Source organism: Solanum dulcamara, chromosome 10, assembly GCF_947179165.1.
Source record: "Solanum dulcamara chromosome 10, daSolDulc1.2, whole genome shotgun sequence".
NCBI lineage: Eukaryota > Viridiplantae > Streptophyta > Magnoliopsida > Solanales > Solanaceae > Solanum > Solanum dulcamara.
The window spans coordinates 5,860,435-5,887,690 of record NC_077246.1 but is presented as its reverse complement, the minus strand read 5'-3'; the positions used below and the strand labels follow the sequence as shown (position 1 = coordinate 5,887,690).

At 36.0% G+C, this 27,256-nt stretch overlaps 4 protein-coding genes and 1 non-coding gene across 6 annotated transcripts; 1 reads left to right on the top strand and 4 right to left on the bottom strand.

Annotated features, from left to right (window-relative positions):
• Positions 1 to 74, bottom strand: TRNAT-AGU (transfer RNA threonine (anticodon AGU)). Its single transcript has one exon. It is a non-coding gene; the product is annotated as a tRNA-Thr (tRNA).
• Positions 75 to 1,042: 968 nt separating this feature from the next.
• LOC129871069 (protein CONSERVED ONLY IN THE GREEN LINEAGE 160, chloroplastic-like) lies at positions 1,043 to 6,970 on the bottom strand. Its single transcript, XM_055945934.1, has 9 exons — positions 6,454 to 6,970; positions 5,245 to 5,294; positions 5,083 to 5,158; positions 4,900 to 4,995; positions 4,692 to 4,772; positions 4,495 to 4,586; positions 3,864 to 3,959; positions 1,997 to 2,065; positions 1,043 to 1,409 (listed from the first exon to the last, which is right to left on the bottom strand). The coding sequence occupies exons 1-9, from the start codon at positions 6,799 to 6,801 to the stop codon at positions 1,271 to 1,273; spliced, it is 1,047 nt and encodes a 348-aa protein (XP_055801909.1). The 5' UTR covers positions 6,802 to 6,970; the 3' UTR covers positions 1,043 to 1,270.
• Positions 6,971 to 10,562: 3,592 nt separating this feature from the next.
• Positions 10,563 to 15,159, top strand: LOC129870316 (14-3-3 protein 8). Of its 2 annotated transcripts, none has more exons than XM_055945050.1 (7): positions 10,563 to 10,722; positions 11,795 to 12,101; positions 12,207 to 12,294; positions 13,519 to 13,628; positions 13,708 to 13,856; positions 14,654 to 14,709; positions 14,801 to 15,159. In XM_055945050.1, the coding sequence occupies exons 1-7, from the start codon at positions 10,650 to 10,652 to the stop codon at positions 14,801 to 14,803; spliced, it is 786 nt and encodes a 261-aa protein (XP_055801025.1). In that variant the 5' UTR covers positions 10,563 to 10,649; the 3' UTR covers positions 14,804 to 15,159. The 2 variants fall into 2 exon arrangements, with proteins under 2 accessions (XP_055801025.1, XP_055801026.1); XM_055945051.1 differs by having other exon boundaries at positions 10,565 to 10,722; positions 14,657 to 14,709.
• Positions 15,160 to 15,421: 262 nt separating this feature from the next.
• On the bottom strand, positions 15,422 to 17,031 carry LOC129870317 (uncharacterized). Its single transcript, XM_055945052.1, has 3 exons — positions 16,815 to 17,031; positions 16,114 to 16,155; positions 15,422 to 16,024 (listed from the first exon to the last, which is right to left on the bottom strand). Exons 1-3 carry the CDS (start codon positions 17,019 to 17,021, stop codon positions 15,743 to 15,745), a joined length of 531 nt encoding a protein of 176 aa, XP_055801027.1. The 5' UTR covers positions 17,022 to 17,031; the 3' UTR covers positions 15,422 to 15,742.
• Positions 17,032 to 20,516: 3,485 nt separating this feature from the next.
• LOC129870238 (ketol-acid reductoisomerase, chloroplastic-like) lies at positions 20,517 to 26,385 on the bottom strand. The gene is made up of 10 exons (XM_055944933.1): positions 25,917 to 26,385; positions 24,878 to 24,970; positions 24,074 to 24,139; positions 23,819 to 23,959; positions 23,017 to 23,244; positions 22,803 to 22,920; positions 22,587 to 22,726; positions 22,310 to 22,477; positions 21,850 to 22,005; positions 20,517 to 21,175 (listed from the first exon to the last, which is right to left on the bottom strand). Exons 1-10 carry the CDS (start codon positions 26,214 to 26,216, stop codon positions 20,807 to 20,809), a joined length of 1,779 nt encoding a protein of 592 aa, XP_055800908.1. The 5' UTR covers positions 26,217 to 26,385; the 3' UTR covers positions 20,517 to 20,806.
• Positions 26,386 to 27,256: the final 871 nt, after the last annotated feature.

The window sequence follows — 27,256 nt, the reverse complement described above, 5'->3', positions numbered from 1 at the left end:
TGCTCTCGTTGAGAGTCGAACTCAAGACCTCCCGCTTACTAAACGGGTGCTCTAACCAACTGAGCTACGAGAGCTTGTCGTTGAAAAATAGTCAGACGCTTAATAAACCCACAAATATGAATACATTACCCACGTTAAGCTTGCGTTTGAATATGCATATGTATGATGATTTCAAATCTCAAATTCTCCAAAAAAAAATATGATTTCAAATTCTTTTAAATGTAAAACTTGACCCATAAGAAGGAATGAGTAAGAGGAGGAGGAGGTAGTGGTAGTAGTGGAGGAGAAGGTGGTGATAACGATATCAACAACAAAAGGGAAAAGTAGGACCTTTGTCTAAATAATAAAACTTGAAAGTTTTAAAATTAGTGTCATTAACACGAATCTAAATTATCACATTTGTTCAATAATTAAGACATGTCATTCTTATTTAGTTTAGAAACTTTTTTTTGTCACCCTTAATTATTTTCCCCTTGTTAGTTAAACAATGTTAACTATGAAATCATCATAAATTTGTCTTCCATGGCCATTTAAAAAAGGGAATTCACAGTACGCTTATAACGAAAACTGTTTTCCAAGTTAATGGCTATCCAGAATCAAAATGTAAACATAACGTTTATTATTTATTCATGAAAAGTAAAAGGTAATCTTGAAATGTGGTGGTCACTATAATATGAATCCCATTTTGCAGAACCTGAACTTTGCCATTTTGGATATTAATGCAACAACAACAAAATTCAATGTAGTCCCACAAGTGGGATCTAGGCAGAGTAGAGTGTACGCAAACCTTACTCTTTACCTTTGAGAAGGTAGAAAGACTGTTTCCGAAGGACCCTGAATCGAACAAACAGTGAAAAAGAGGCAATAGCAACAACCAGAACCAATAAGAAGATAATTTTGGATATGAATGCAAACGTGACTATTACTCTTTCAAATACCACCTGAGTATTGCCATCCCATTTTGCAGAACCTGAACTATCTCTAAAATATATATCGACTGGAGTGTAAGAGTAAAGAGAAAGAAGACTGACCATAGAGCAAATTCAAAATAGGAACAAGCAGTATTTTCTTTTGCTCCTTGATGAGTTAAGTATCTAAAAGGATATGAATTCAACATGAAAAATCATTGTTGCTTGAACTATACACCTTGTTTTAAAACAAGAAAAATGTTGTAGTAAACATGTATACCTTGGTAAATAATTATTGAGAATAAAAAAGATATCAATCCTAAGCGGCGACGTTGGAACTATATACCTATTAATTACTATAATCATGTTTCTGTCTTCTTCCCTACAATTGTCAATGCCTCCTCGATTGCTTGTGCAAAAGTTGCAATCTTGTAAGTGAAGAACCCCACTAGCATGGGTATCAACTCAAGGTGCATGAGTCCATACTCCGCCGAAAGGATACTGAAAGTAAGCAAAAATCCACAACTTAAAGTCACTTTATCCAACGTAAAAGCATCAACGAGTGCTCCAAAGAAGTCAAAGAATAGAGACCATAAATGATTCTTAGGTCCATTTAGACACTAACACATTCAAGCTGCTATAGAATGGTTGATAATACCCTTTCTTGTGGTGTTTCAACTTTTTACCAGACAAGTCTCAAGTTTAATGAAGGTGATTACTCGGAACTGAGTGAAAAAATCACTTTGATTTTTGGTCATGGAGTATCCTTGGGACATCTCAAACTAGGAACAAACAAATTAATTATTTAAGTGTCATTAGATTAAACTGAAATTCAAGTGTCAATATTGTTCCTTGGCATACTAAGTTTCTTTTATTGTTCTGTCTTAAGTGGTAAACTTCTAAATTTGGTAAACCAAAAAGTGTAATTAAATCTTGAAAGTAAAAGGTCAATAGGAGAAACTGAAGCTCCTTTTAACCAGCTCCAATTTCTTTACCCGTGAAGAAACGTTATAAGAGAAGTTTCCTTGCAACAATTATCCTATCCACACGTGTTTTAATGCAATAAGGTGATAGTGGAAGATCCTTACCCATTCCACCGGTTATAGATCATGACCAAAACAACAGGAACCAGTAGCCTTGGCTGCCCAGCTGCTCCCCTGCAAGTAAAACTTTCTTGTAAGTTTATTAATCAGAGATTAAATTAGTCCTTTATGGCATATGACTACTGTTACTAAGTCAGTTAGGGATTCAAGAATGATTCATGCCTTAGGTTTTATTTACTTACCCGTTGCTTAATAGTTTAAAATCCTGGAATTAAGAAATTGTCCCCAGTGAAACAACCACAGTATAATGGAGGATGTGAAAGTTGACAAATTAACGAATTGACAGTAACCAACTATGTCATACATATTTGAGCCTATTTGATGATAATGGTTTACCCTCACATTTTTCTTTTCAAATTTTCATTTGAGCAAAGAAAATATCTTATTAGTGTATTTGTGGCCAAAATATTCACCAGCAGAAATGCTAGACAAGTGACACTCTCAATGTAGAGTCTTAGCACAATATAAACTTGACTTGCCACTAAAAAGAAAATCCACAAACATGAAGATGAAAAAAATTGACTATGTCTACTACCATACATTTTTCCAGAACCAGAACTGTGTATCTTATGCAAAGTGGAGTATAAAAATTCCCACAAGGATCATGGTCCAATTCCACTTAGGATTTTTTTTTTTTTTCAAAATTGAGGGCAGGGGAAGAGGAAATGGGGAAGGAATTACCAGATGGGGAATCGAACCCTCACCAACAAGGTGAAAGTTCAAGTAGTTGGTACTGAGCTACTAAGATTCCTCCATACTTGGGAATTGAAATTACACTTTTAATTTAAACCCTTCTTTGATATGACTGTTGGGGTTTAGGTCTAAGCAATCAAGATTACCAATGACGAACTACTATCCTCAATTTCCTCAGTCAAAATAGTTCAGTTGGCTACATGAATTGTTAACACTCATTTTATTGCATTTGAACACGTTTCATGCCAAATTACCTTTGACATAACATTACTGGTCCTGTAATCAATTTATAAAATTTGCCTTCCACTCAATTTGGTATCCTCCTAAAGCATAGCACTCTTGTTGCACTCCTCCATTTCAGTAATCCAATTCAAATTACATGTGTAGCAAATTTATTTATAAACTTAATTACCTAAAAACAGACTTGTATAATTCCACTTCAACTTCATTCTTCCATGTGGGCCAAAATTGCAGTGTACACATCCTTACTTCTACTTGAATTAACTCTTAAAACCCCTATCTCTAGCCCACTTCTCTATAGTTCAAAATTTTGGTCTGAGTCCTTCGCTAGATTTGTCAAATAAAACAAGGCCATCTGCAAATAGTGCATACCATGAAACCTTATCTTATATGCTAATGTTACCTCATTCATGACTAGGATAAATAAGAAAGGGGTCAAGGACTTGGTGTAAATTCCTGGTTATGGCAAACTTGTTAGTTTACACCAAGAATCTTTTCTGAGTTTTTACTTGCTGTTAAACTAACAATTTTAACCTGGGGAAACTCATACTGAAACTGAACTGTGGACCCTAAACTACTGGAGCCCATATGGTCAAGTAGCTTCATAAAAGAGATGATAATTGTAGCACTTCCCGAGAGAGGCACACACATACCATGCAAAACATGCAAAAATGATTTAAAACTAGCCTGAATTCACTTCATTCTAAAGGTATCTACTCTTTTTTCTTTTTCTTTTTGGTAAGGAAGCAGCACAACTTTTTGCCCGCAGAAAACAATAAAATTGCAATATGGAAAGCAAAGTATTATGGAACTGCATTTTGACTATGATTAAGAAGGACAATAAAAGGCCATCAAGATATTGGAGATAAACATGCACAGAAGGAGCCATCAGCTAAAGGCTGCATCACGAAAAGCATACTTGATAAGCGCTTTGGGTCCATCTGTCCTTATAGAATCCACGCTGTTCCCCAACATACGCATGTACATCAATGAACCAAGTAGGCCAGCACTGTAACTGGACAGATGGAAAACATAAAATTTTATTAACACCAAACATATGCATGTACATGAAAGAACCAAGTGACCCAGCATCGTAACTGCTCATAGAAACACACAATATCTTATCAACATCAATTTTAAAGCTTCATGATATATGTGCAGCTCACCACATTAATCCAAAAGGCTATTTAATCCTTACAACGAGTTAGAAAAATAAATTTAAATAAGCAAAACAGAAATAAAACAGTCCTGACTTGATAAAGGATACACAAAGTATACTAGAGGATTTTATCATTTCATTGTATGAAATGGCTATTTGTTCAGTAAAAATATATCACCTTTTGAAGAAAAAAGAAGAAAGTGAAGATTTCCTTCCTTCACAAATCACAAATACTATCAAAACTAGAAACCACAACAGACCGATATACTAATCAAAGGAAAGCTTAATGGATAAGGAGTTACGTTAAACTGCAACATCACTTGATCAGACCATTCATTAATCCAGAAGAAATTGAAAAGAACTAGAACTTCTAGAAAGACAACTAGTTTACCTCGCTGCAATTTCAGGAGAATAAGAGACATAGGCTGAAACTACGCCAACACCACCAATCCCAAGGGTGAGGAACTGTAATTTGTCCTTCAACTGCAGAAGAAAGAAACACAAATATTTTAGAAACGTGCACTTGTACAAAGTTAACAGATCACAACCAAGAGTGTGATTCATGTGGAGAAAATAATAAATATGTACCTTAAGATACTGCTCCTCTGACCGAGCAGCCAAAATATTTGGGTCCTCTTTTGAACGTCTTGTTTCTCGGAGTAACACTTCCTAAGGGATGGATAGCTCAGCATTATAAGGTTAAGAAGCATATTTCTATATCTCAGGAGGGAAATGTTGAGCAAAAAAAGTATCAAATTTCAAGAAACGAATTCTTTAGGCAGTTCTAATGACGTACACTGCCCCCAGTTGCAGCCTTTGCAGCCCTTTCCCACTTCTCCTGCTCGCGTCGTGTTGGTGCCGGTCTCCATTTTTGAGATGCACTTATGCTAGTCTGAAAACTACTTTCAACTTGAACAATGTCCATAAAAAGAAAATAAATGCCAAAGAGCTAAAGCATAGTGTCTTAAAATTGGCATACTTTACTTTCCTCGACTTCAGCATCTAGCATAGGCTTTGAAGGGGTTATTAGCTTCTCGGTTAGGTCAATTTCCATACTGCGTCCTCCAAACGCAATCACATTAGAGGAAGAAGGAACAGATATATATATCTATTCTAAAGAAAGGTAGAAGATGAATCCCACCTGTCAAGACTCATGACTCTGTTTAAGCTAAGAAATCCAGATGACTCTTCCTGTTAAGATCAAAATGACATAGTCACAAACAAATTAAGCAATCATTTTAACAGAAATGGTATTAACCAAAATGCCGAATTTTACCCTCTATCGTAGTATACAAAATGCTGAATTTTACCCTCTATAGTAGTATAGAACTTCTTCAGACTAACGCACTACAGAGACAAATCATAGTTTCGTGCAATTCAATTTTTTTAAAAAGGGAATGAAACACTCAATGACCAACATCGGTCTATTCCCTGTCATGCAGAAAGCTAAGGAACATCAAGGAAAGATTCCTCAAAAGGCATAACAATTGACTGCAGCCAGTACAACATAGAATCCTTAATGAAGTCCAAATAAAATTCACCTCAACTCCAAACTACTTGTAGTCAATTGTTTGAGTATTCAGTAACCATTACATTCTATTCAGGCCTATTTCATTCCAATACTCAATAATTCATCCTTCAAGACCAATCAGGGATACTATACAACTACAGGTCATCTAAATTGCACACTTTCCTTGAACCAAACAAAAAATTACTCCCGATGAAAACTGGACTTAACTAAGGATGTGTTCGGCATCGAGGAAAAACATTTTTTTGGAAATGTTTTCCAAATTTCTCTTGTTCGGTTTAGTTAAAAATTTTGAAAAATATTTTATCTAGAAAAACAAGTTCCTGAAAAATGTGAAAAATAACTTCCCTAATAGTAGGGAAAACAAACTCCACAAGCAACATTCCACGTAGTTTGTGTCCTTCCCACCCTTCAACACACCTCATCTTCACCCTCACTCTATAACCCCCGCACGAGTATTTGTCTAGATTATATACAAATGCTCTTGCACAATATTTATTGTTTACGTGCTGAACACAAGAAAATAAGTAAAAAAGCACACTTAATTTCCTAAAAAATATTTACCATGAAAAACATTTTCCTTAGTACCGAACACACCTAAGTGTATACAACAACTAAGTTAAGACAGCTCAATTGCCTACAAAAACTTGAAAAAAACCTCGACATACGAAAAACTCATTGCTCCTAAACCAGTTGGAAAGCCTTGTGCGACAACATTTCATATTAGCAAAACACCATGGAATATGAAAAAATTCAGAAAGTAGTACTAAACATTGAAACAAGAACAACAAAAAAGACCATATTAGTGCATAAAGATTGGACCTTTGCAGGAGAAGAGCGAGAAGCAGGGTCCTTTTCTTGAGGTTCCTGAACAAACTTTTTCATACGACCCATAAATTCTTTGTTCCAAATAAAATCATCAGAGGTAAGAGGGTCTTCATCTTGACCCCAATACTTCCTTAGCTTAGTTGTAGTTGGTGGGCCTCCATATTCACCTGGTGCATCCCCAGTGGACCATTTCATAGGCTTTTTTTTGGGAAGAATTACTTTGGTTTGTCTTGGATGTGGGGTTGCTGGATTTTGTATAGGGGATGAATTGCTTGCAGATTCTTGAAATTTTGGTGTGGCTGTAGAGGTCACTGAGAGGTAGTAGCAATTGAGAACAGCCATTTCTTTTGCTCTCTCTTTGGCTTTTTGGGGAAACAGAAACTGTGTTAAATGATCGAAATTTGTGTGTGTTTTTGGTTGGAAAAAAGTAAGTGGAAGGGGAAATCTGATTACATGGACCCTTTACGAACAACCATTCACAACAGAGAATTTCCACCACCTTTTTTTTTCGTGGGTTTCCCATTCGATTTTCAAAATCCGCATTTAATTCCCAATAAAATCTGAATTGGGTATTATAGAGCCCATTTTTTAGAGTGGCATTTTCAATAATATTTTTTTCATACCTAAAATTCGAACGTGAGAGCTTTGATTAAAGGTGAATTTTCACCCGTCTTTTTTTTTTTGATTTCTCAATTGGCGCTTTCGATAAAAAAAATTCTATACTTAGGCTCAAATCTAATACCTTTGATTAAGGGTGAATTTCCACGTCTTTTATTTTTTTGATTTCTCATCCAATATTTAGAGTCAGCATCGGAGCCCCAACAAAGTTTGAATCGCACACTATAGTGCCTATTTAAAAGTAGCTCCCAGCAAATTTTTCTCCTTATCTAGAACTTGAGACTTTTGATTAAGAGTAAAACAATCACTATCCTTTCATTGTAAGTTTACTTAAATTAATCATGCCAGTGAATTAAAAATATTTTTAGTCATGCCAAACACACCCTAAAGAAAAGAGATTTGCCTTCAAAGTGAATCCTTTATGAAAAGCATGGCTGCTAAGAGTGTTTTTAAAATTTTGAAATATTAAATTGATTTAAAATATATATTTTTTTGTTTTTCATCCTATATCCAAGGTGAGGTGCCATTGTGTATGCTTTTTGCGGACGATATAGTCCTGATCGATGAGACTCATAGCGGAGTTAACGCTAAGCTGGAGGATTGGAGACACACCCTGGAGTCTAAAGAGTTTAAGCTGAGTAGGACCAAGACAGAGTACTTAGAGTGCAAGTTCAGTGAGACACCCCATGAGGTTGGCGCGGAAGTTATGCTTGGTGACCAGGTCATCCAAAAGAAAGGTAGTTTCAAGTACCTGGGGTCTATCATGCAAGGCAGCGGGGAGATTGACGACGATGTCACACATCGTATTGGGGCAGGGTGGATGAAATGGAGGCTCGCTTTCGGGGTGCTCTGTGACAAAAAGGTGCCACTACAACTTAAGGGCAAGTTCTACAAAGTGGTTGTTAGACCGGCTATGTTATATGGGGCGGAGTGTTGGCCAATTAAGGTCTCTCACATCCAAAAGATGAAAGTAGTCGAGATGAGAATGTTGAGATGGATGTGTGGGTATACCAGGAGCGACAGGATTAGAAACGAGGCTATTCGGGATAAAGTAGGAGTGGCCTCAGTAGAAGACAAGATGCGGGAAATGCGACTTAGGTGGTTTGGGCATGTGAAGAGGAGAGACACAGATGCCCCAGTGAGGAGGTGTGAGAGGTTGGCCATGGATGGCTTCAGAAGAGGTAGGGGTAGGCCGAAGAAATATTGGGGAGAGGTGATTAGACAAGACATGGCGCAGTTACAGCTTACCGAGGACATGACCTTAGATAGGAGTGTGTGGAGGACCCGCATTCGGGTAGAAGGCTAGTACATAATCGCGTTATCCTACCCTATTAGTAGGCGCATTAGCGCACTATAATTTCCTTTGTGGATGACTCAGATTAGGATTAAAGGCTAAGTGATTCATCTTTTGCACCATAGTAGTTGTAGTTCTGCTCATTGTTTATTGCCTTTCGATTTCTGCATTGTATTGTTGTTTATAGTTGTGGCGCCGTTGTACTTTGACTGTCTTATCTATCTTATCTTATCTTACTTATTTATTTATTTATTGTAGTTATGCCTCTTTCTTCCTGTACCACTCTACCACGACTTTTCCTTTTGCTATTCCTGTTTTCATCTTGCTTTCTATATGTTTGCCCCTATCTGATCTTTTATCTTGTCCTCTCTTAAAGCCGAGGGTCTTTCGGAAACAGCCGCCTACCTTTCAAGGTGGGGGTTAGGTCTGCGTACACTCTACCCTCCCCAGACCCCACATTATGGGATTATACTGGATTTGTTGTTGTTGTTGTATCCAATACTAGCATTGAAACTTAACTAAATTAAACTCGCACAAAAAGATTCTAATATTGAAAATAAAAACCTTTCTAACAATATATATATATATCAAAGTATCGTATTAATTTCAGACAAAAAAATAACTAATCCTTTAAGCACGATCAACACAAAATATTATATTTTGGTTACTTGAGGGAGTACAAATATAGCTAGATTGTGTTTTAAGTATTAGGACCCGTTTGATTTAACTTATTTAAAGCAGTTTATAAGCTATTTTAGAAAAGTTAAGCCAAATAGGCTCTTAGGAAGTGTTCGAATTGATTTTTTTAAGCCACGTATAAGTTAAAAACTAGATAAAAAGTCATAAGTTGGGAACACCCAATTTTTGACTTTTTTTGTTAGTTTTTCTGCCTAAAAGAAAGTACTTAAAAGAACTTTCAAGATAAATTTTTATTAAAAAAATTAAAAATCAAAAGCCACTAAAAATAAGCTAATTCAAACACTTATTTATTTTCTCCGTTTTATTTTATGTGATATTTTTTGATTTGACATGATGGTTGATAATCATTTCATTAAAAGTAAAGGAGAATTTTATAATTATATTATTTTTAATTATAAAATGACATTCTTTTTGAAATGGGCCAATAAGAAAAATATGGCATTTTAAATGAGAGTATTATTATTTGTTGTTCAACAAGGCATGTGTTTAACATGAGGAAAGAAGCATATTTATAATCTTCTTGTGATATCTATTAACACACCTCCTCCGTCCACCTTCTCATTCTTTTTTTGACAGTAACATAAAAAATCAAGGTACTTGACAATCAAAATAGATTACAAGGAAACATACGAATTGAATGATTTTACAATAACAACATACCACAAATAAAATTTGAAAAGAGTGGTGTACATGTAATTTTATTCTTATTTTATAAAAATAAAAATATTATTTTAGATAAAATCTCGATTCAAATAAATTATCTACATTATATTAAAAACATAAAGTTTCTTATAAAAGTTGATTGAATATTTTATTCTTTATTAAAAGACTCAATTTTAGATAAAATTATTTTTTTCATCATTTTTCTTTAATTATTATACTATTATTTTAATAATAGTAAAAATTGATTCTAATAAACATAATAAAAATTAAATGGAGAAGTTTTCTTAAATTTATATCTCATGATAAATATATATGTCGTCTTGAATTGTCATTTAGGTTTAGGATTCTTCAACTTCTTCTTTGTTTAGGATTCTTGACTTCCATGTTTTTTTAGGTTTAGAATTCAATTTAGGATAGTAAATTTGCGGTAGATATAGTTTTTATTTTTAAATACCAATTACTAGGTTTACATGAAAATTTTTGGATGGAAATACTCATAACAATTGCCTATAAAATTTTGTACTTAATTAATAATATAACATATATATAATAATTTTGTTTATATATATAATAATATTATTTAACATGATAAATACGTGCGAAATACGTACACTGAACTAATTATAAAAAATAAAAAAAAGTAAGCAAAAGCAAATACAAATTGTATGATTTTGAAAGAAAAATAAATTATTGGTGCTTAAATTATAGAAATTAAAGAGTTGGGGGTAGGAAAACTGCGTTTACTGTATGGAGAAGCCCCTGTTTTGATATTTTCACTATTCTGTCTGATTGCTGAAAAATCGCTGTCGAGTAAAATAACATTTGTAGGTGCTACAGAACAAAAAGAAAAGAGAAGGATAAAATTCTCCCTTTTTTTTCAACTCAGAGAAAGAAAGAGGTCAGAGAGAGATCGAAAATGGCTTCCTCCAAAGAACGTGAAAACTTGGTGTACATCGCCAGGCTTGCTGAGCAAGCTGAACGCTACGATGGTTAGGGTTTTTCTTTTAATTTACTTGCTTAATTTTGACCATATATGAATAGATCTAAGTTAGTGTATATGTTCTTTTAATTTACTTGCTTAATTTTGACCAAAAAATTGATAATCAAAAATCAAATATCAGTGCTTTTGAAATTTTAAGTTTTAGTAAGTTGCTAAATTGCCTTGGCTTAACTGGTAAAGTTAGCTTCGAGCAGAAATGAGTTTGCTTACAATAGACCTAGGTAGGGCCCTTACTCGGATCCTGAGCATATCGGGAGTTTTAGCGTATCGGACTTGACCTTTTTTAAGCTGTTACTGTTGGAGACGTGGAGTATAGGAAGAATTTGTAGTCTAGCAATTATTATTATTATTTTGGAAAATTTGATTTTTTTTTTCCTTGGAGAAAATGAGTTTTGCATCAGGAAAAAAAATGTGGTTGGATAATTGTAGTTTTTCAGAAGTTCTGTGAGTGGAGGAAGATTTTGTTTTTCCGGAACCCCTTCAAAAATCACGATAGTTCTTCACCCATTAAGTTTTTATTTCTGTTTGGAAACGTTTATCCAATTCAAAAATCTCTTTTTGGTTCTCCTTTGAGCTCACTGAGGACATGAGCCTTGATGGGAGTGTGGGGACGTCGATAATTAGGGTACATGATGAGTAGGTAGTTGGGTGTATTGCTTTCCCTTTCCCAGAAAGTTTTATTCTTGTTTTTTGTATTCTGAGATTTCTATTACTGCTTGTTGTTTTTTTAGCCTCGACTATTGTACTATCTTGTTGTTGCTACTACTTTCTTTTACATCTTAGTTTGAGTCGAGGGTTCTATCGGAAACAACTTCTACCTTCTTAAGATAGGGGTAAGGTCTAGGTACACCCTACCCTCCCCAAACTCTACTTGTGGTATTACACTAGGTTTGCTGTTGTTGTTGTTCTCTCTCTCGGGTGTTCAGAACAGATTCCGTGTTGATTAACTTTGCTTAAGTTTTTCCCGTACTCTTTTTGTTGTGTGTCAGTGATAACGAAGGAATTAGGATTTCATTTTCTAGTATTTGGTTGATATGTAATAGTTAGAGAGTATGTTACAGAGATGGTCGATGCAATGAAGAATGTTGCAAATCTGGATGTTGAACTGACAGTGGAGGAGAGGAATTTGTTATCTGTTGGTTATAAGAATGTGGTAGGATCTAGGAGAGCATCGTGGAGAATCTTGTCTTCCATCGAGCAGAAGGAAGAGTCTAGAGGAAATGAGCAGAATGTGAAGCGGATCCAGGGGTACCGCCAAAAAGTAGAGTCAGAGCTCACCGACATTTGCAATAATATCATGACTGTGATTGATGAGCATCTGATTCCATCATGTACTTCTGGTGAATCAACTGTGTTTTACTACAAAATGTGAGGCTTGGTATATTGTTTGTTTTGAGTCAAAAGCACTGGGTTTGGATTTTGAAAGTTAAGAACTTCATAGGTTGTTCATTTTTGCTTTATCTTTGGGTGCAGGAAAGGGGATTATTATCGGTATCTTGCAGAGTTCAAAACGGGTGATGACAAGAAAGAGGTTTCTGATCTGTCTTTAAAAGCATATGAGGTATGCAGTTGCTATAAGCCTGTAAGAAGACAATAATCACCTCTTTTTCTGCTAAACAAGAAGACACTGATACATTTCGTCTGTCCTCTGTGATCTTCCTTTTTTTCCTTAGTCGATTGTTTCTTAAGTGAGTGCTAGCATATATTGTGCTTGACTGCTCTAGATATTGTTATTATTTTTTAAACTGCCTTTCGATTTTCTTGTCTGCGATATGTTAAGAGATTTCAAATGGGGAAGGATATTGTATTGAACTGTAGGATGCATGAGGAATATCCTATCTTGTTACTCTTTCTATGTGAGGACTTTGGAGAGTATCCTGTCTAAGATGGTCAATTACATTTGATATGTTTTACTAAAACCCTGATTATTATTCAATCCAACCTTAACCTCTAATCCCGTGTGATGAAAGATAACCAATGCCTTGCATACTCAATGTGAGTGTTGTCTTCAGATTTTCTGACACTTCATCACAATCCTGAAGCTGATAACTAAGAAGAATATCCAGGGAGTGTAATTTGGTTGGTATTTAGTGGTTGATCTGTTGATGTGTAACTTCATGATTGCTAAAGTAGAATATGTTACATTGGAGAACTTTTTATGATAAACTGTTATCACGTTTTGAGTATGGTGATCTTGTTGAGCAATTCTACTGGTTCAATCTACATTTATTGTTTGTTTCTCTGCAACTGTACCTTTTATGTTAAGGATGCATGGCAGTGAACTCAAAAGTTAAAACCTACATGCTAGTTGGCAACTCTGTAGCTAACATATAAACTGACCACACAATTGATATATTAATGATCTATTAGTTATATCGGATGGAGCCTCAGCTTTGCCCCTTGTGCTAGGGCCTCCTTAGTGTGTTATTTTTTAAATTTAGCTTCATGATGTAGCACATGGCATGTGCATGATGGTTAAATGTGCAGCAGATTTCTTGTTTTTTCTTGTAAATTCCATATATTTTTTTGTGAACTAGCCCAGTATGTGCTCCGTTTTGGTTACTTTGCTGTTGGAAGCAAAGGCTTTTGCATATGGAATTTGATGGCATTTCAAGAGTTTAACTTCATAACATTATAAATGTGATGTAGATGCTCTTTACTTTCCCTTTTCTCTCGTTCCCCTCTCTTCATATTTTATGTATAGTGTTTGTATATATTTTCTTAACATGCATATTTATATGTATCTACTCTTCCACTTATTGGTCTTTCTAAACCTTGTATACAGACAGCTACAACTACTGCAGAAGCTGAATTACCAATTACCCATCCCATTCGGTTGGGTTTGGCTTTAAATTTCTCTGTTTTCTACTATGAGATAATGAACTCCCCTGAAAGGTTTGTGCGGTTTTGAGTTCATTGAAGTCTATGCACTACATGTTCTTCATCTCAGTTGATTATAATCTGTTTTCTTCAGGGCATGCCATTTGGCTAAGCAGGTTTTTGATGAAGCAATATCTGAGCTGGATAGCCTCAATGAGGACAACTACAAAGATGGCACCTTAATTCTGCAGCTTCTGAGGGACAATCTCACCTTGTGGACATCTGACATTCCAGAGGATGCAGGTATGTACAAGTCTTGTTCTCAAGGTTGCTTTGGTGCTTGCATAATCTCGTAGCTGGTTCATTAACTCTTTACCTGCTTTTTTCTCCTCGTATTTGCTAGAGTAAACTTGAGTGGTCATGGGAGCTAAATTTTCCTATTAGGCTATTACAGATGAGAGAGATTTTCAGAAAGAATTAGTTCCTTTCTGCAACCTTTTAGATGACATTTAGTGTGGAATGCAACTGTACTGTTGGCCCATTATTTTCGAGAATTAAAAACACTAGGCAGCAAAAATAAAAGTTATAGACATCCCTCCTTGTTTGATGGGAAAAAGAAAGAATCAGGCTATTAGATATTAATAGTTGGAAGATTCTTTTCTTGTTCATACAATGTTTTATCGGGCATTGGATGATTACTAAGGATCTAGGCAGATCTGCCTTGTTTTTTTCCCCCAACTTCCTGATTTAGGGTGAGGTTGAGATTACTTGCACTAGTAGGTAAAAGGCTTTTGACCTTGAATTAATTGGTTATATTCTTTAGGTGTCAGAATAATTCCGATGGCTGGTCCTACTTGTATTTGGGGCCTTAATTGACATTTCAACTTTCACACGCACTTTATTTGAATGCTCATTTCCAGTTGGGAATTGTTTCCTTTAGAAAGGTGTATGAAACAAAATTGAGCAGATAGTTTGAGTTTACAATACAATAATTCAACTGTATTGAATATAATATAGTTCTATGTCACTATTAAGAGAAAACCTAATTTTCTGATTTACATATTATTCATGTTAAAATCTCTTTTTTCCTGTCTGAATAGAAGAGGCTCAAAAGGGAGATGCTGCAAAAAAAGTGGGCGCAGGCGAGGATGCGGAGGTGAGTTCTTCATACATATTTGTCTCTATTTGGGTATTAATGAATTTTCCCTACTCATTCTAAACCACATCATTTTTGTATGCTCTTGCAGTGATGAACCTAACAAGCAGAACGTACGGTTAAAGGGGGCTGGTGAAACATCTGGTGGATTGTTTGTTAGGTGCTAATAGATAATTGTAAGGCATCAACAAATGAATAGATACTTGTTTATTGGGTGCGTCTTGCTGGAGATTGTTTTCACATTAATTGGATGAATGCATATCGTTTGATTTGCATCCCCATTGTCATTTCCTTCGCGTATAGCTAGTTTTTCAGTCTTTAAAATGATTGGTTTTCTCTAGGTAGTTTTATTTTTCAGATTACTGCCACAGCTAAATGGTGGATATCAGCTGCTATGTCTCTCAAAACCTCTATGATCCATACTCAATATATCCTCTTTCATTTAGTTTAGAGTTATAAGCTTTATGTTATAGCATTCGTGTAGATAATACCTAGGAAAGGTCTCTGTAGCTCTTTGGCACAAGCCTAAAGTTTTGGCACTGTGATGGGTGATCTTCCTTCTGTGAAGAACAACAGAAAAAAGTGCTCCCTTTTGAGCACAAGTTCTCATTGACAATCTCACTGAGAACGTTGGTTCTGTGTGGGCAACATCATGTTTATGCATAATGTGTTGTAAATCACAAATTAAAATTATGATTTGATTGCATTCGCGTTCTTTACTTTCAATCGAGAGAATACTTGTGTATATCGAGTTATCATATATACAAAATCTAAACATTACTATGAAATAACCAAGGAAAAGATTCACTTCAGGCTCGAGATCAATAATTTTTGGGCATAGATTGTAGTTTGTACCTCAATTCTGATCAACCATGATCGATTATCAATAAAACTATGTATCAAATAAGCTAGTGAAGATCAGTTATTGCCTTTTTGTTCTATTTGGACTTATTTCATTTTCAATACTGGTAATCCTACGCCACGAAGACAGACACTTTTTTCTTAATTTTGTTTTCATTCCAAGTAACAAGACTTAAACTGATCGAACCTTTGGTTTCTTCGTTGGTGGTGGCATATTCGGCATTGAAGAAGCTGAAGCATTAGTCTTCGCCTGGCAGTGATTTGAGTCTCTGACTCCATTAGAGAAACAAATGGTTTGCAGAGAGGTGACACAACACTCTTGCCAATTGAGATGAGTGAGGTCTTTGATTGCTTCATCGAGAGAAACGAACGCTTCTGATGATATCTCCTCTTGCAATGTGGAGCGTCGCAGGTCCATTAACTCTATGGTGTTCACGGCCTCAGCCAGAACCTTCTGCATTTAGCAGATAGAAGAAATCAGAATTTGACAAGGTAAGCAGCAGTTCAATTTGAGATTGGAAGATTGTGAAGTACGAATTTGACCTTTTGACCCTTGGTTTTCTTGAATCCGTGAATGCTGATGATCTGCAAAAGTTAATGACAGAAAGAAGGATTATTCTCACGGCACATAAAACAGATTGAATTCTAATTCTGTTTTGAATTCATCGCTTGAACCTGATTTGGTAAAAGAATTCGAGCTACGCATATCATGAAATTGACAATTCAAACATCAAAATGAATACAAATAATAAGAATTTCTAATTTCACAGTCACATCATTAATCTCCGATTTCGTACCGGAAAAAACACCTCCGAATAAGAAACATAGATAAAAACCGAAGTATTACTGAAATACGTCAAAAGAAGCAGATCTCCGGCTATTCCGAGAGAAGAAGAGATACCTCATTGTAATTAGCAATAGTGAAATCGAAATGCTTGTTACCTTACAACGAAAGGATTATTCTCACGGCGTATAAATAGAAATTTTATTCCAATTCTGTTCCGAACTCATCTCTTGCACTTGATTTGGATAAAATCGAGTTTTGCATACAATTCAAACATCAAAATGATTACAAATAATACGAATCTCTAATTTCACACTCCGAAATACGTCGAAACAAGCAGATCTCCGCGGATATTATCAACAATTTACGATTAGTCAAGCAACTGAAACCACACTAAGCAAAACACTGTAGAGAACTTTCTAGATGTAAAATTCGCAGATTTTGAGAGAAGCAGAGATACCTCATTGAGATTAGCGATTGTGAGATCGAATTGCTTGTTACTGTCAATGTAATCGAGGTACTTCTCTAAGGTCATCTTCTGTGATTTTTTCATCATTCTGAATCTACTTTCCACCATTTCCATCGCTCTCTCTCTCTCTCTCTCTGTTTCTCCTAGTGATCTCGCCTGTGTTTTCCTGTAGTGTGAATTTTGATATTTTGAGCACATCCAGTATATTTATAGCGACTGAGAACGTTAACATGATAAAAGCATTTTGGTATCCAATTTCCCGCCACTGCAGTGAAAGCAAAAACACGTTAAAATCCAATGAAAATTACGCAAAAAATACACATTTAACAAATATATTACACCTCAACCTAAAAGAAAATATTTACAAAATACGCAAGTATGTACGTTATTAGTATATTTTATTTAGACCCTCGAAGTACAATATGTTTCCATTGAGTACTTAAACATATAATAAAGTATGTCTATTAGATAAATCAGACTTAAAATTTTGAAATTACGGCAAAAACTTTTCCAAAATTTGAGGGCGGGAGGTCTATATTATTAGCATTTTGATCGAACTTACTCAAGTAGTCAACGTGTGGAAAAGAAGCTTTTGATCTTAAAAGCATTAGTCATTTGGTCTGCAGATAAATTATCTCATAATTATAATTTTTGGACTAATTTATCTCAAATGGGATATATATATATATCCTAGGATTAAGCTTGGGGTAAAATTTATAAGTATTATACATATGAAAATTTAATTATGAATTTATTTTTATTTAATTAAAACGTACATCTTACAAATTTGTTATTTTTTTTTGTATCCACTAGCATTTCAATGCTTACCCAGTAGAAACGTAAAATAATATATATAAAACATAAAATAAAGAAAATTATATTGTGTAAAAGGGAGAATAGAATCCTTAAATGGAACTTAACAATACTTATTGAGATATGCTAATTAATTAATGAGTGATATATTGATAAATATGTAAATGGTAGAAATATTTTTATCTTGAAAATATAATTTTCTTTATTTTATGTTTTATATATATTATTTTGGAGAAAGGAATGGCAGCGGGGTATCCCTTCTAGAATTTGCTAAAGCTTTTGAGTTGGTTATTGCTAAGGGATAATCAATTGGTCACCTTTAGTAGCACGGTAGCTAGGACTCAAATTGACTACTTGCTTCTCCGGATGGGTGATAGAGGCCTCTGTAAAAATTGTAAGGTTATTCCGAGTGAAAATATTACTATCCAACACAAGCTTTTAGTGATGGACTTGGAGACTAAGAAGGCTAGGAGAAAGAAGACCCTTTAAGACCGACCGAAGATTAGGTAGGGGGCCTAACTCCCGCCCTTTCTCGAGAGATGGGGGAGAAGTTGACTGGTTTAGGGGCCTGGAGTTGTAGCGGGGATGTGACTAACATGTGGGACATGATAGCTGGTTGCATTAGAAAAACAGTTATCGAGGTTTTAGGGATATCGAGAGGAATCTTTGGTGGTCATCAAGGAGATTGGTGGTGGAATGGAGAAGTACTTGCAAAGTGAAATCCAAGAAGTTTGCCTATTCAGAGTGGGTGGAGTGCGTGGATGAGGAGGAGAAGAGTAGGCTTAAAGATATCTATAAGAAGACGAAGACAGAAGCGAAGTCGGCAGTCACCAGTGTTAAGAAGACAACTTTTGAACGCTTATACATCGAGTTAGGGGAAAAAGGTGGGGATAAGAGATTGTATAGGCTCGCCAAAGCGAGAGAGAGAAAAGTCCGCGACCTGGATCTAGTAAAATGCATCAAGGACGAGCAAAGGTGGCAGGCTTACTTCCACAGACTCTTAAATGAAAAAGGAGATAGAGACATTATACTGGGTGATTTGGCATACTGTCATATCTTCGGGACTTTGGATACTGCATGTGTTTTAGGGCTGAGGAGGTTAGACGTGCTATTAACAAGATGAAGAGGGGGAGAGCGACCGAGCCCGATGAGATTCCGGTGGACTTTTGGAAGAGCACTGACAAGGCAGGTTTAGAGTGGTTGACTAAATTTTTAATGTTATTTTGAAGACTGCTAAGATGCCCAATAAATAGAGATAGAGTACTATGGTTCCATTGTACAAGAACAAGGGTGATATCCAAAACTGTAATAATTACAGGGGTATTAAATTGCTAAGCCACACTATGAAGATTTGGGAGAGAGTGGTGAAGATGAGGGTGAGGGGAGGAGTGTCAATCTCAGAGAACCAATTCGGATTCATGTCGGGGCGGTCGACTACTGAAGCAATTTATCTTATGCGGAGACTGGTGGAGAAATTTAGAGAAAGAAAAAGGGATCTCCATATGGTGTTCATTGACCTTGAAAAGGCCTATGAAAAAGTTCCAAGGGATGTTCTCTGGAGGTGTCTGGAGGCTAAAGGTGTCCCGATGGTCTATATTAGGGCGATAAAGGGCATATATGCTTAAGCCAAGACTCGGGTTAGGACGGTGGGAGGTGACTCAGAGTATTTTCCTGTTGAGATGGGACTACATCAGGGATCTGTGCTGAGTCCTTTCCTTTTTACCTTGGTGATAGATGAGCTGACAAGGTCTATTCAAGAGGAGGTTCCATGGTGTATGCTATTTGCGGATGACATAGTTTTGATTGATGAGACTCGAGATAGAGTTAACTATAGGCTAGAGGTTTGAAGACAAACACTTGAGTCCAAAGGGTTCAGATTGAGCAGGACCAAAACAGAATACTTGGAATGCAAATTTAGTGTTGCGATGGAGGAAGATGGCATGGAAGTGAGGTTTGCCACTTAACCTATCCTCAAGACAGAAAGCTTTAAATATCTTGTATCCATCATCTAGAGTAGTGGAGACATCGATGATGATGTCACGCACCGCATTGGGGTAGCGTGTATGAAATAGAGACTTGCCTCTGGAGTCCTGTGTGATGAGAAAGTACCACATAAACTTAAATGTAAGTTCTACAAAATAGGGGTTAGACCAGCGTTGTTATGTGGAGTGGAGTGTTGGTCAGTAAAGAACTCTTATGTTCAAAAATGCATGTGGCGGAGACTAGGATGCTAAGATGGATGTATGGACACACTAGGAGTGATAAGATTATGAATGAGGTTATTCGGGAGAAGTGGGAGTGGCATCTGTGGCAGACAAGATGAGAGAAGCGAGACTGAGATGGTTTGGGCATGTACAGAGGAGGGGTGTCGACGCTCCAGTTAGGAGGTCCGAGTGGTTGGATTTGAGGGTCATGCGGAAGGGTAGAGGTAGACCGAAAAAGTATTGGAGAGAGATTATTAGACAAGATATGGCGCTACTCCATATCACCGACGACATGACCTTAGATAAAAAGGAGTGAAATAGGGCCGTGTGCCGATTTGGGGTAATCGTAGGTCTAGGTGTGCCTTTATAACTGTGTTGTTACTACCTTTGATTATCACTTTATCACATTACTTTGCTATCATTATTGTTCTTTTGTTCTTGTTATTGCTTTTGATTATCACATTACTTTGTTATCGTTGTTATTCTTGTTATTCATTTTTTGTGCCTTTATGCTATATATATTATTTTTTTCTCTGTTACTTGGGACCGTGACTTTTGAGCTGAGAGTCTTTCGAAAACAGCACGAGATAGTGGTAAGGTCTGCATACATCCTACCCTCCCCAAACTCCACTTGTGGAATTTCATTGGGTATGTTGTTGATTTGAGAAAACATAAATTACCATGGCTAAAGCGGAGTTTTTATTCCGTTAATCTGCAAAAATACATAAAATTCTAAAGTACAGAGGTCACGTAGTTTAACAGAAAAAGGTGAACCTGTTTTATATTTTACCAACAGAAATATGTTATTAAGCAGATCTCCTTACACTCAAAAAAGCACAGCATACAGAAATTATCTCTACCTTTGAAAAATGCTCGACCAGACTAAACATGGTCCTGTCTAATGCCTTCTCCTTCCAATTCCATTAAACCATCACCAATCTCAATAGAAGTGACCGACAAAGAACCTTAGTTGCTAGTTTGTCTGAGCTCGGGACGGACAAAGTCAGCATCTGGAGGAACTGAAATGTCAACTGTTGGTCTCAATCGGGCGCAAACTTCAATAGCTTCGTGGACAGGATCACAAACGAAATTGGTCATAAGATCCATATTGATAGGCAGGTTATTGTCGACTGCCACCAGTGCTTGCTGGGTGAGATTGTAATCAAATCGAGGAGCCCACTTCCTAGATCCCAAGCGCGCTGTTGTAGAGCAATTGTCAACCATGAATGACACTCCACGTGCATGCATGAAAGGATTCAGGGAATCAACAGACTCGATGACACTTTCGTTTATGATCTCTGAGTACGAGTGGCCTTTCTTCCTCAGAACCTCAATCTGTTGACATTTACCAAAGAACAAAGTGTTATTTGACAAAGATATGTCACAGAATAGGGCCATATCTCTTTGCTACCGTTTTTCCTTTTGGAGATATGTCATAGATTAGGGCCATATCTCTTTGCTACCATTTTTCCTTTTAGACATCTCATGTAATTTTTTACTGAGTTTTCTGGTTCTTAATTACTATCACTTTAGGAAGCTTTTTGCAAGAGGCAATTTTTCTGTGAGTTTTGCAAAAACCTAATTTTCCTACCAGAAAGCTGAACTTCATCAAACAAGCAAGACCTAGATGCTCTCACACTAAGCTAACACCATAGGTGTTGAACATCCATATACCATCAAATTCAGGGATGAAAGCAAAGAGGAAATCAGCAGGACAAGGGGAATCCTCTTGGCTTCTTTGAGAGTTTACTTCTTTAAACAAAAAGCACTAATGAAAATAAACAAAAGAGAGCTGGGAGGGAGTTGTTCATCAAGTTGATCTAAACCTTGTCAAAAAGTGGGAAGATAGGTAAAAGGCACTTGTAGCTAAAAAAGGAGAGCAGATAAAAAGAGAGAGATTTTGAAGAGATTCAAGTTGGCAGCAGCTCAAGATACACACAGCCGGACCCTCCTTTTACGATTCAAACGTTAAAATAAAACCAACCATATGGATTGAATAAAAAGCAGACCTGGGCCATCATCAATGCAACATAGACACCAGCAGTGAAAGGATACAGAGGACCCAGATCACCGGACGGCCGTGTTGCACGAACACGCTCACCTACTTTCCACATCCTTGTCTGGTCTATTTTGCCCATTGGGAAAGCTGGTAACCCCTCTTTCTCCTGTATGTACAAAAAAAGAAGGTTAATATCTTCATCTGATAATCAGTATTTCACTTTTCCATAATGCTGCAGAAGCCCTTGTTCTATTAGGTTCCACGAGAAGGATACACAATTTCTTCAAGTGATCAAGATAAATATAGGGGAAAAGCACCACAAGCTAAGTAGTACAGACAGTATAATCTAGTTTCCATCATGGAAGTCAAAAATTAATGTGCCTCCAATGAAGGGAGTGCGAGAGAGAAAGAGAGGGAAAGGGAAAGAGAAACCAATTGTTAGGAAACTTAATGATAAAGAATCAACTTACAGAAAAGCGGCGACCTGCCAAGACAACACTCCTGATCTCACTACCTGTTGCAACATCTTCATAGCACTCATACAAGATCTCCATGCAAGGGTAATATGAAGCACTATATGCAGTCGCAAACTCCTTCTTGCCATCCGCATCAAATGAATTGTATAGAGCTAACATACCCTAATAAACACGTGGAATACTTTCAAGAACAATTTGAGAAGTTATAAAAGTATCTTGCCAAACATAATAATACACCTCCTTATCACAAGATTGAGAATTTAATTCTGACCTTTGTTGATATGGTCCTAGAAATGTTTCCGGTTATGCACTCAACGGTATTCTTGTATGCAAGCTCTTCACTCATTCCATTTTCCGTGTACCTTCTGAACAACGACTCGACAATGCCATGGACAGCACCAAGTAATATGCCTAACAAGAAGACCAATGGAACTCAACCATAATGATTTAGTAAGTGAAAATACACAGACGTTGGAAACACGCTAACCTCGCTCGCCAAATATATCGCTTCTGTATTCCTGTTCCAGGGTAGTAGCAAATGTAAAGGGGGAACCAAGGGCAACTGACCACCCAAGAGCAACATCGGTGGCTCTTCCATCAATATCCTGTATATAGCAAAAGGCGTTACATCTCAGAGAACATAATAGCCAAGAGTTTGAGAGAAAATAGATGAGGGTGAATTATAAAAGGCTGCAGGAGACCTGGTGAACTGCAAAACTTGCATTGATTCCAGCACCATTGATTTCTTTTCCTTGCACATATAATCTCCGGACAGATGGGCCCATTCCCTTGGGACATACAGCAATCACACTGATGTTTTTGGGAAAGTCAAGTCCCAATGACTGCAAATGGCCAAGAAGAAATCCGTGCGAAAGACCAAGTATGCTATTTGGTTTCATGTGAGAAAACACTTCTTCATAGTTGTCAGCCTGCAGAGACATCAGGAAATTCAGAACAAAAGAGTGGTGCAGCAACTGGCACTACCTGCACACCTGGTGAAGGAATACACTGTCTGACAAGCTATCAATATTACCATTTTCTTGAGGAAAAATGTGTCCAAAAAAAAGGTTCTGTTTGACCTTTTGGAGTGTCTGGCTTGGTTTGATATTTCCATCCTTTAAGTTAAATTTTGAGAATTTGAGGTCATACATGTTGCCAAGTTAAATACTCCACTGAATAATGTAGAACACGTGATTCTGGTAATAATCTATGTTTCCGCTAACCAAAATAAAATAAAATGAGTTCTATTTAGAATGTTCAAAATCTCACCAGAGAAACCCTAAAATCACATCTAATCACCGGTGGTGGGAGCAGAAAGCACAAAGCTATAACTTATGACATAGAAAAACTAAATTTTTGTCGTTCTTTGGAAGAGTAGAAGAAAGAAATAAGATATCTAGCATCCCAGGAAAGACATTGAACTATAAGGTCAAGTGAAGCCTTCACTAAAATGTATTACCAAGTTGTCAAGAAAAGAACATGAGGCTAACACAATGTGCCTACCTGAGCTGCATCAGAAATCAAAAGCAGCACTAGATCACTGCCAGAGATAGTTTCATACAAGTCTCCTAAGGTACCATTTTCTTCAGTAAACCCGGCTGCACGAGCCTCAGCAAAGGAGCGAGAACCCTTTCTCAAACCAATCTGCATGACCAACATTCATACCTCGTAAGATGCAAGACTATAACAATTTAATCTTGTATGTAAACCAGATAAACTCCAGCTTCAACTTCAAAAAAGGAAGTAATGAAGTATTACCTTAACGACTATATCAGATTTGGCTTCTGCAAGAGAATCCCTCAAGTTCTGGGCTTGAGCTGGTCCCTACCAAAAAAGAAGGGTATTGCTAAGCTACTTGAATGTGGAAGAAAGAAATAATGAAACTTGAACAGGAGAGAGGAAAAACATTAATCTTACTTTTACAGAAAGAAGTGCATTTATTTACCAAAATAATTCAATGTTATATATTTACATGAGATCACTTCCAAAACAGTACTCAGATATATTTTGGCAATACCTTCTGCGTTAATGATGAAAAAATAACAACATAACCAATTATCAACAGAAGTAGAATATGGAATAGCAGAATACAACAAACTTTGAATGCAGGAAGAAGTATCATCACGAGAAAAACTACAATAGAAAAAACTATATCAGCAAATATGCTAGAATGAATACGAAGAGCAAACAATTGGTGAAAACATATATGGTTTTAGAGAAGTCAACAAAACGAGTAGTTTGAAGCGACTTTTATCAGGTACATCAAAAAGATTGTAGCCTTCCAGCAAAAATAGTAAAATAGAGGACTTATAGAATCTAGAAAGAGATATCTTCTTCTCTTCTCCTTTCAATATCAAAAAACGAGATATTTTCTCCAAAATTTTGGTTAACTAAACTCTTGGCATCAGATGGCATTCAAAATTACTATTCCCTCTTCATTGAGCTCAAACAACAAACGTTCTCTTTGCATTAACTTCATATTCTAAAAACTTTCAGAATGGAATATTACACAGATATCAAAATTGAATTATCTGAATAAAATCAAAACCAAATAAATTTCACCTGAGAACCCCAGCCAATGACTCCAATCTGCTTGATTCCGTTGAATGCATCTGGCAACAACTTGAACAAATCTCTCCCTCCTTTCACAATGTACTACATCACAATCCCAAGAATATACATTACAAAGCCAAGAACTTTCACATATAAAAAATAAACATTTTCAGCATGGATACACCAAACAAGAAAGACAATACTCTCTCAGTTCAAAAATTGTGCTTTATGGTACTTCTACCGAGTTTTCTAAATATCTAATGCTTAAAGGTGTTTGTTAGAAGTTTTTGCAAAATTCTTTTTTGAGAAAAGAAAAAAACAGTATTTAAAGAATTGACTTTAGACTAAAAGCTCAGAAATCTTTGTAAAGAACAACTCTGATTATCCGAACACACGTTTCCTTTTTGTAGAAACCCTCTTAAATTTATTTCACAAAACAATAAGAACTGATTTACATTTAAAAATAGATGTCCAGCTACTCGGAATAAAATGAAAACCAAAAACATTAAGCTCTTTCTTAAGTTAAATATAAAAAGAAAGAGTGAAGAGTAAAAAACATACCTACATTATTTCGATTTTCCAAATTTCATACGTGAAATAAATGGAAATTTTACCTTGTCAATTTTTGGCAATGTCATTTTTCTATGTACTTTCACACTATTAGGTGTGCGAGTTTATTAACAATTGTTCATCAAAACACACCTCAATCAATTATCAATTATTCACTTTTCCTATTTTGATATTTTAGGTAGGAAAAAGGACAATTGATTGACAGTTGAGGTGTGTTTAGACAAATAGTTGTTGACAGTTCAGATAAGAAACATGCACGCTTGATGATTCAAATATGAGACTAGGAAGAATGTGATACTTTAAGTGTGATTTGTCCATTAATTCAAAAAAGAAATGGAGTAATTTACTACTTAACGCAGTTTTCAAATATCTAAATATTACATTTAATTTTACACCGAAATTAGATATCATCATACTCTAACTACGCCATTCTTTCAAAAACGGAGGTAATAAATGAAATTGAAGGGAAGAAATTCACCTCGTCGTGTCCAGAAAGGGTAACTTTCTCCTTCTTAAAAACAGAGGTCTCAAAATCGAGAGACATCGGTGCCTTAATAACAGCAGGAGCAGCGACCATGCGAACATTAAGCGCTCCGCCGGAGCTAGAGCCACTGTAGGAGAAAGATTTAGCTCTAAGAGCCTTAAGCGACGGAGTTGAAGTAGACAGGAACCCTAAGTTACCGGGAAGAGCAGGCTTAAGGGATTTGGATGAGGAAGAAGTGGCCGACGAAGAGGAGGAAGTGGAAATGGAGAAAGAAGTAGCCGCCGCCGCCGCCATTGTTGCTCTGTTGAGCTGCCGCCGATGACTGTGAAAAGTGTAGAGAGAGAAAGATGAAAGAGAGAGAGACGGGGGAAATGAGGGTCACGTTTTTATGTTTGGATTTGTATTGCTAGGGTACAGATATGCAGCATATCCGAATAGAGAAGTCGCGAGCTGAAACTGTGATTTTGACATTAATCTGTCTTATATTTTTCTAATATATTTATTCTTATAATTCAGCTTTAACCATATATTAGCTGTTCGACTATCAACTCTTATGTCCCCACCCTTTAACTAGGGATGGCGATTGAGTTTGGTAGGGCGAATTGAAATAATTATTATTAAAATTAATGTGGGGTGAGTTGTGAGTTTAAGGTATTAAATAAAAAAATTTTAAAAAATAAATTTTTATAATTAGTAAAAATTAAAGATACAAATTTTTTATATTGAACCTTTATTTTAATTTTAACTTTTTTTTTAAACTAGATAAATATTAATTAGAGTTAATTAGTGATTAAAAAACTATTGTTGAAATATTAACTAGAAATAATTAATTAGTTGTTGAGATATTAATTAGAGGAAAATAAAAAAAATTATGAATTTTATTTTTCATATTAAATTCAATTAAAAAAAAAACATAAAAATTTATGCATGGCAGGTTTATGCAGAATGAGTCTATATAGGGCGAGGAGAGGCGGATTGAAAATAAAAAAGTTGTTATGCGGGGTGGGGCGAAACAGAGCGAGCCGAAAAGGTTTAAAAAATTTACAAATTGAGCTCAATCCGCCCTCACTCGCACCACCCGCTCCATTGTCATCCCAACCTTTTAACATCTATGTGGTGCTTACGTGATTTTATGCCGAGCAAAAAATCTAATAAACCCATTTCCTAATATTCTTTCCCTCGTCACTCTCTCCGTAAGGAAAAATATACACACAGCTAAGAATTAAGGGAAAGATCATACTTTGCAGCATAAAATATCTAATGAGTTAATTCTTTGTTAATGAAATGCCCTTTTTATGTGTGGGAGTTAATCAGTTAACCATTCGGGGCAATAT

Excerpts from the sequence above, each read along its gene's own strand:
- LOC129871069 (XM_055945934.1), bottom strand. The coding sequence starts at position 6,801 with ATGGCTGTTCTCAATTGCTACTACCTCTCAGTGACCTCTACAGCCACA. Across the intron at positions 4,773-4,899 it reads AGGCTGCAACTGGGGGCAGT|GAAGTGTTACTCCGAGAAAC; the intron begins GTACGTCATTAG and ends TCCATCCCTTAG. Across the intron at positions 2,066-3,863 it reads GGACCCAAAGCGCTTATCAA|GGGAGCAGCTGGGCAGCCAA; the intron begins GTATGCTTTTCG and ends TTTTACTTGCAG.
- LOC129870316 (XM_055945050.1), top strand. The coding sequence starts at position 10,650 with ATGGCTTCCTCCAAAGAACGTGAAAACTTGGTGTACATCGCCAGGCTT. Across the intron at positions 13,629-13,707 it reads ATAATGAACTCCCCTGAAAG|GGCATGCCATTTGGCTAAGC; the intron begins GTTTGTGCGGTT and ends TGTTTTCTTCAG. Across the intron at positions 13,857-14,653 it reads TGACATTCCAGAGGATGCAG|AAGAGGCTCAAAAGGGAGAT; the intron begins GTATGTACAAGT and ends CTGTCTGAATAG.
- LOC129870317 (XM_055945052.1), bottom strand. The coding sequence starts at position 17,021 with ATGTGCTCAAAATATCAAAATTCACACTACAGGAAAACACAGGCGAGA. Across the intron at positions 16,156-16,814 it reads CAATCGCTAATCTCAATGAG|ATCATCAGCATTCACGGATT; the intron begins GTATCTCTGCTT and ends TAACTTTTGCAG. Across the intron at positions 16,025-16,113 it reads AGAAAACCAAGGGTCAAAAG|AAGGTTCTGGCTGAGGCCGT; the intron begins GTCAAATTCGTA and ends TGCTAAATGCAG.
- LOC129870238 (XM_055944933.1), bottom strand. The coding sequence starts at position 26,216 with ATGGCGGCGGCGGCGGCTACTTCTTTCTCCATTTCCACTTCCTCCTCT. Across the intron at positions 23,960-24,073 it reads AATCTGATATAGTCGTTAAG|ATTGGTTTGAGAAAGGGTTC; the intron begins GTAATACTTCAT and ends TTGGTCATGCAG. Across the intron at positions 22,727-22,802 it reads CGATATATTTGGCGAGCGAG|GCATATTACTTGGTGCTGTC; the intron begins GTTAGCGTGTTT and ends TCTTCTTGTTAG.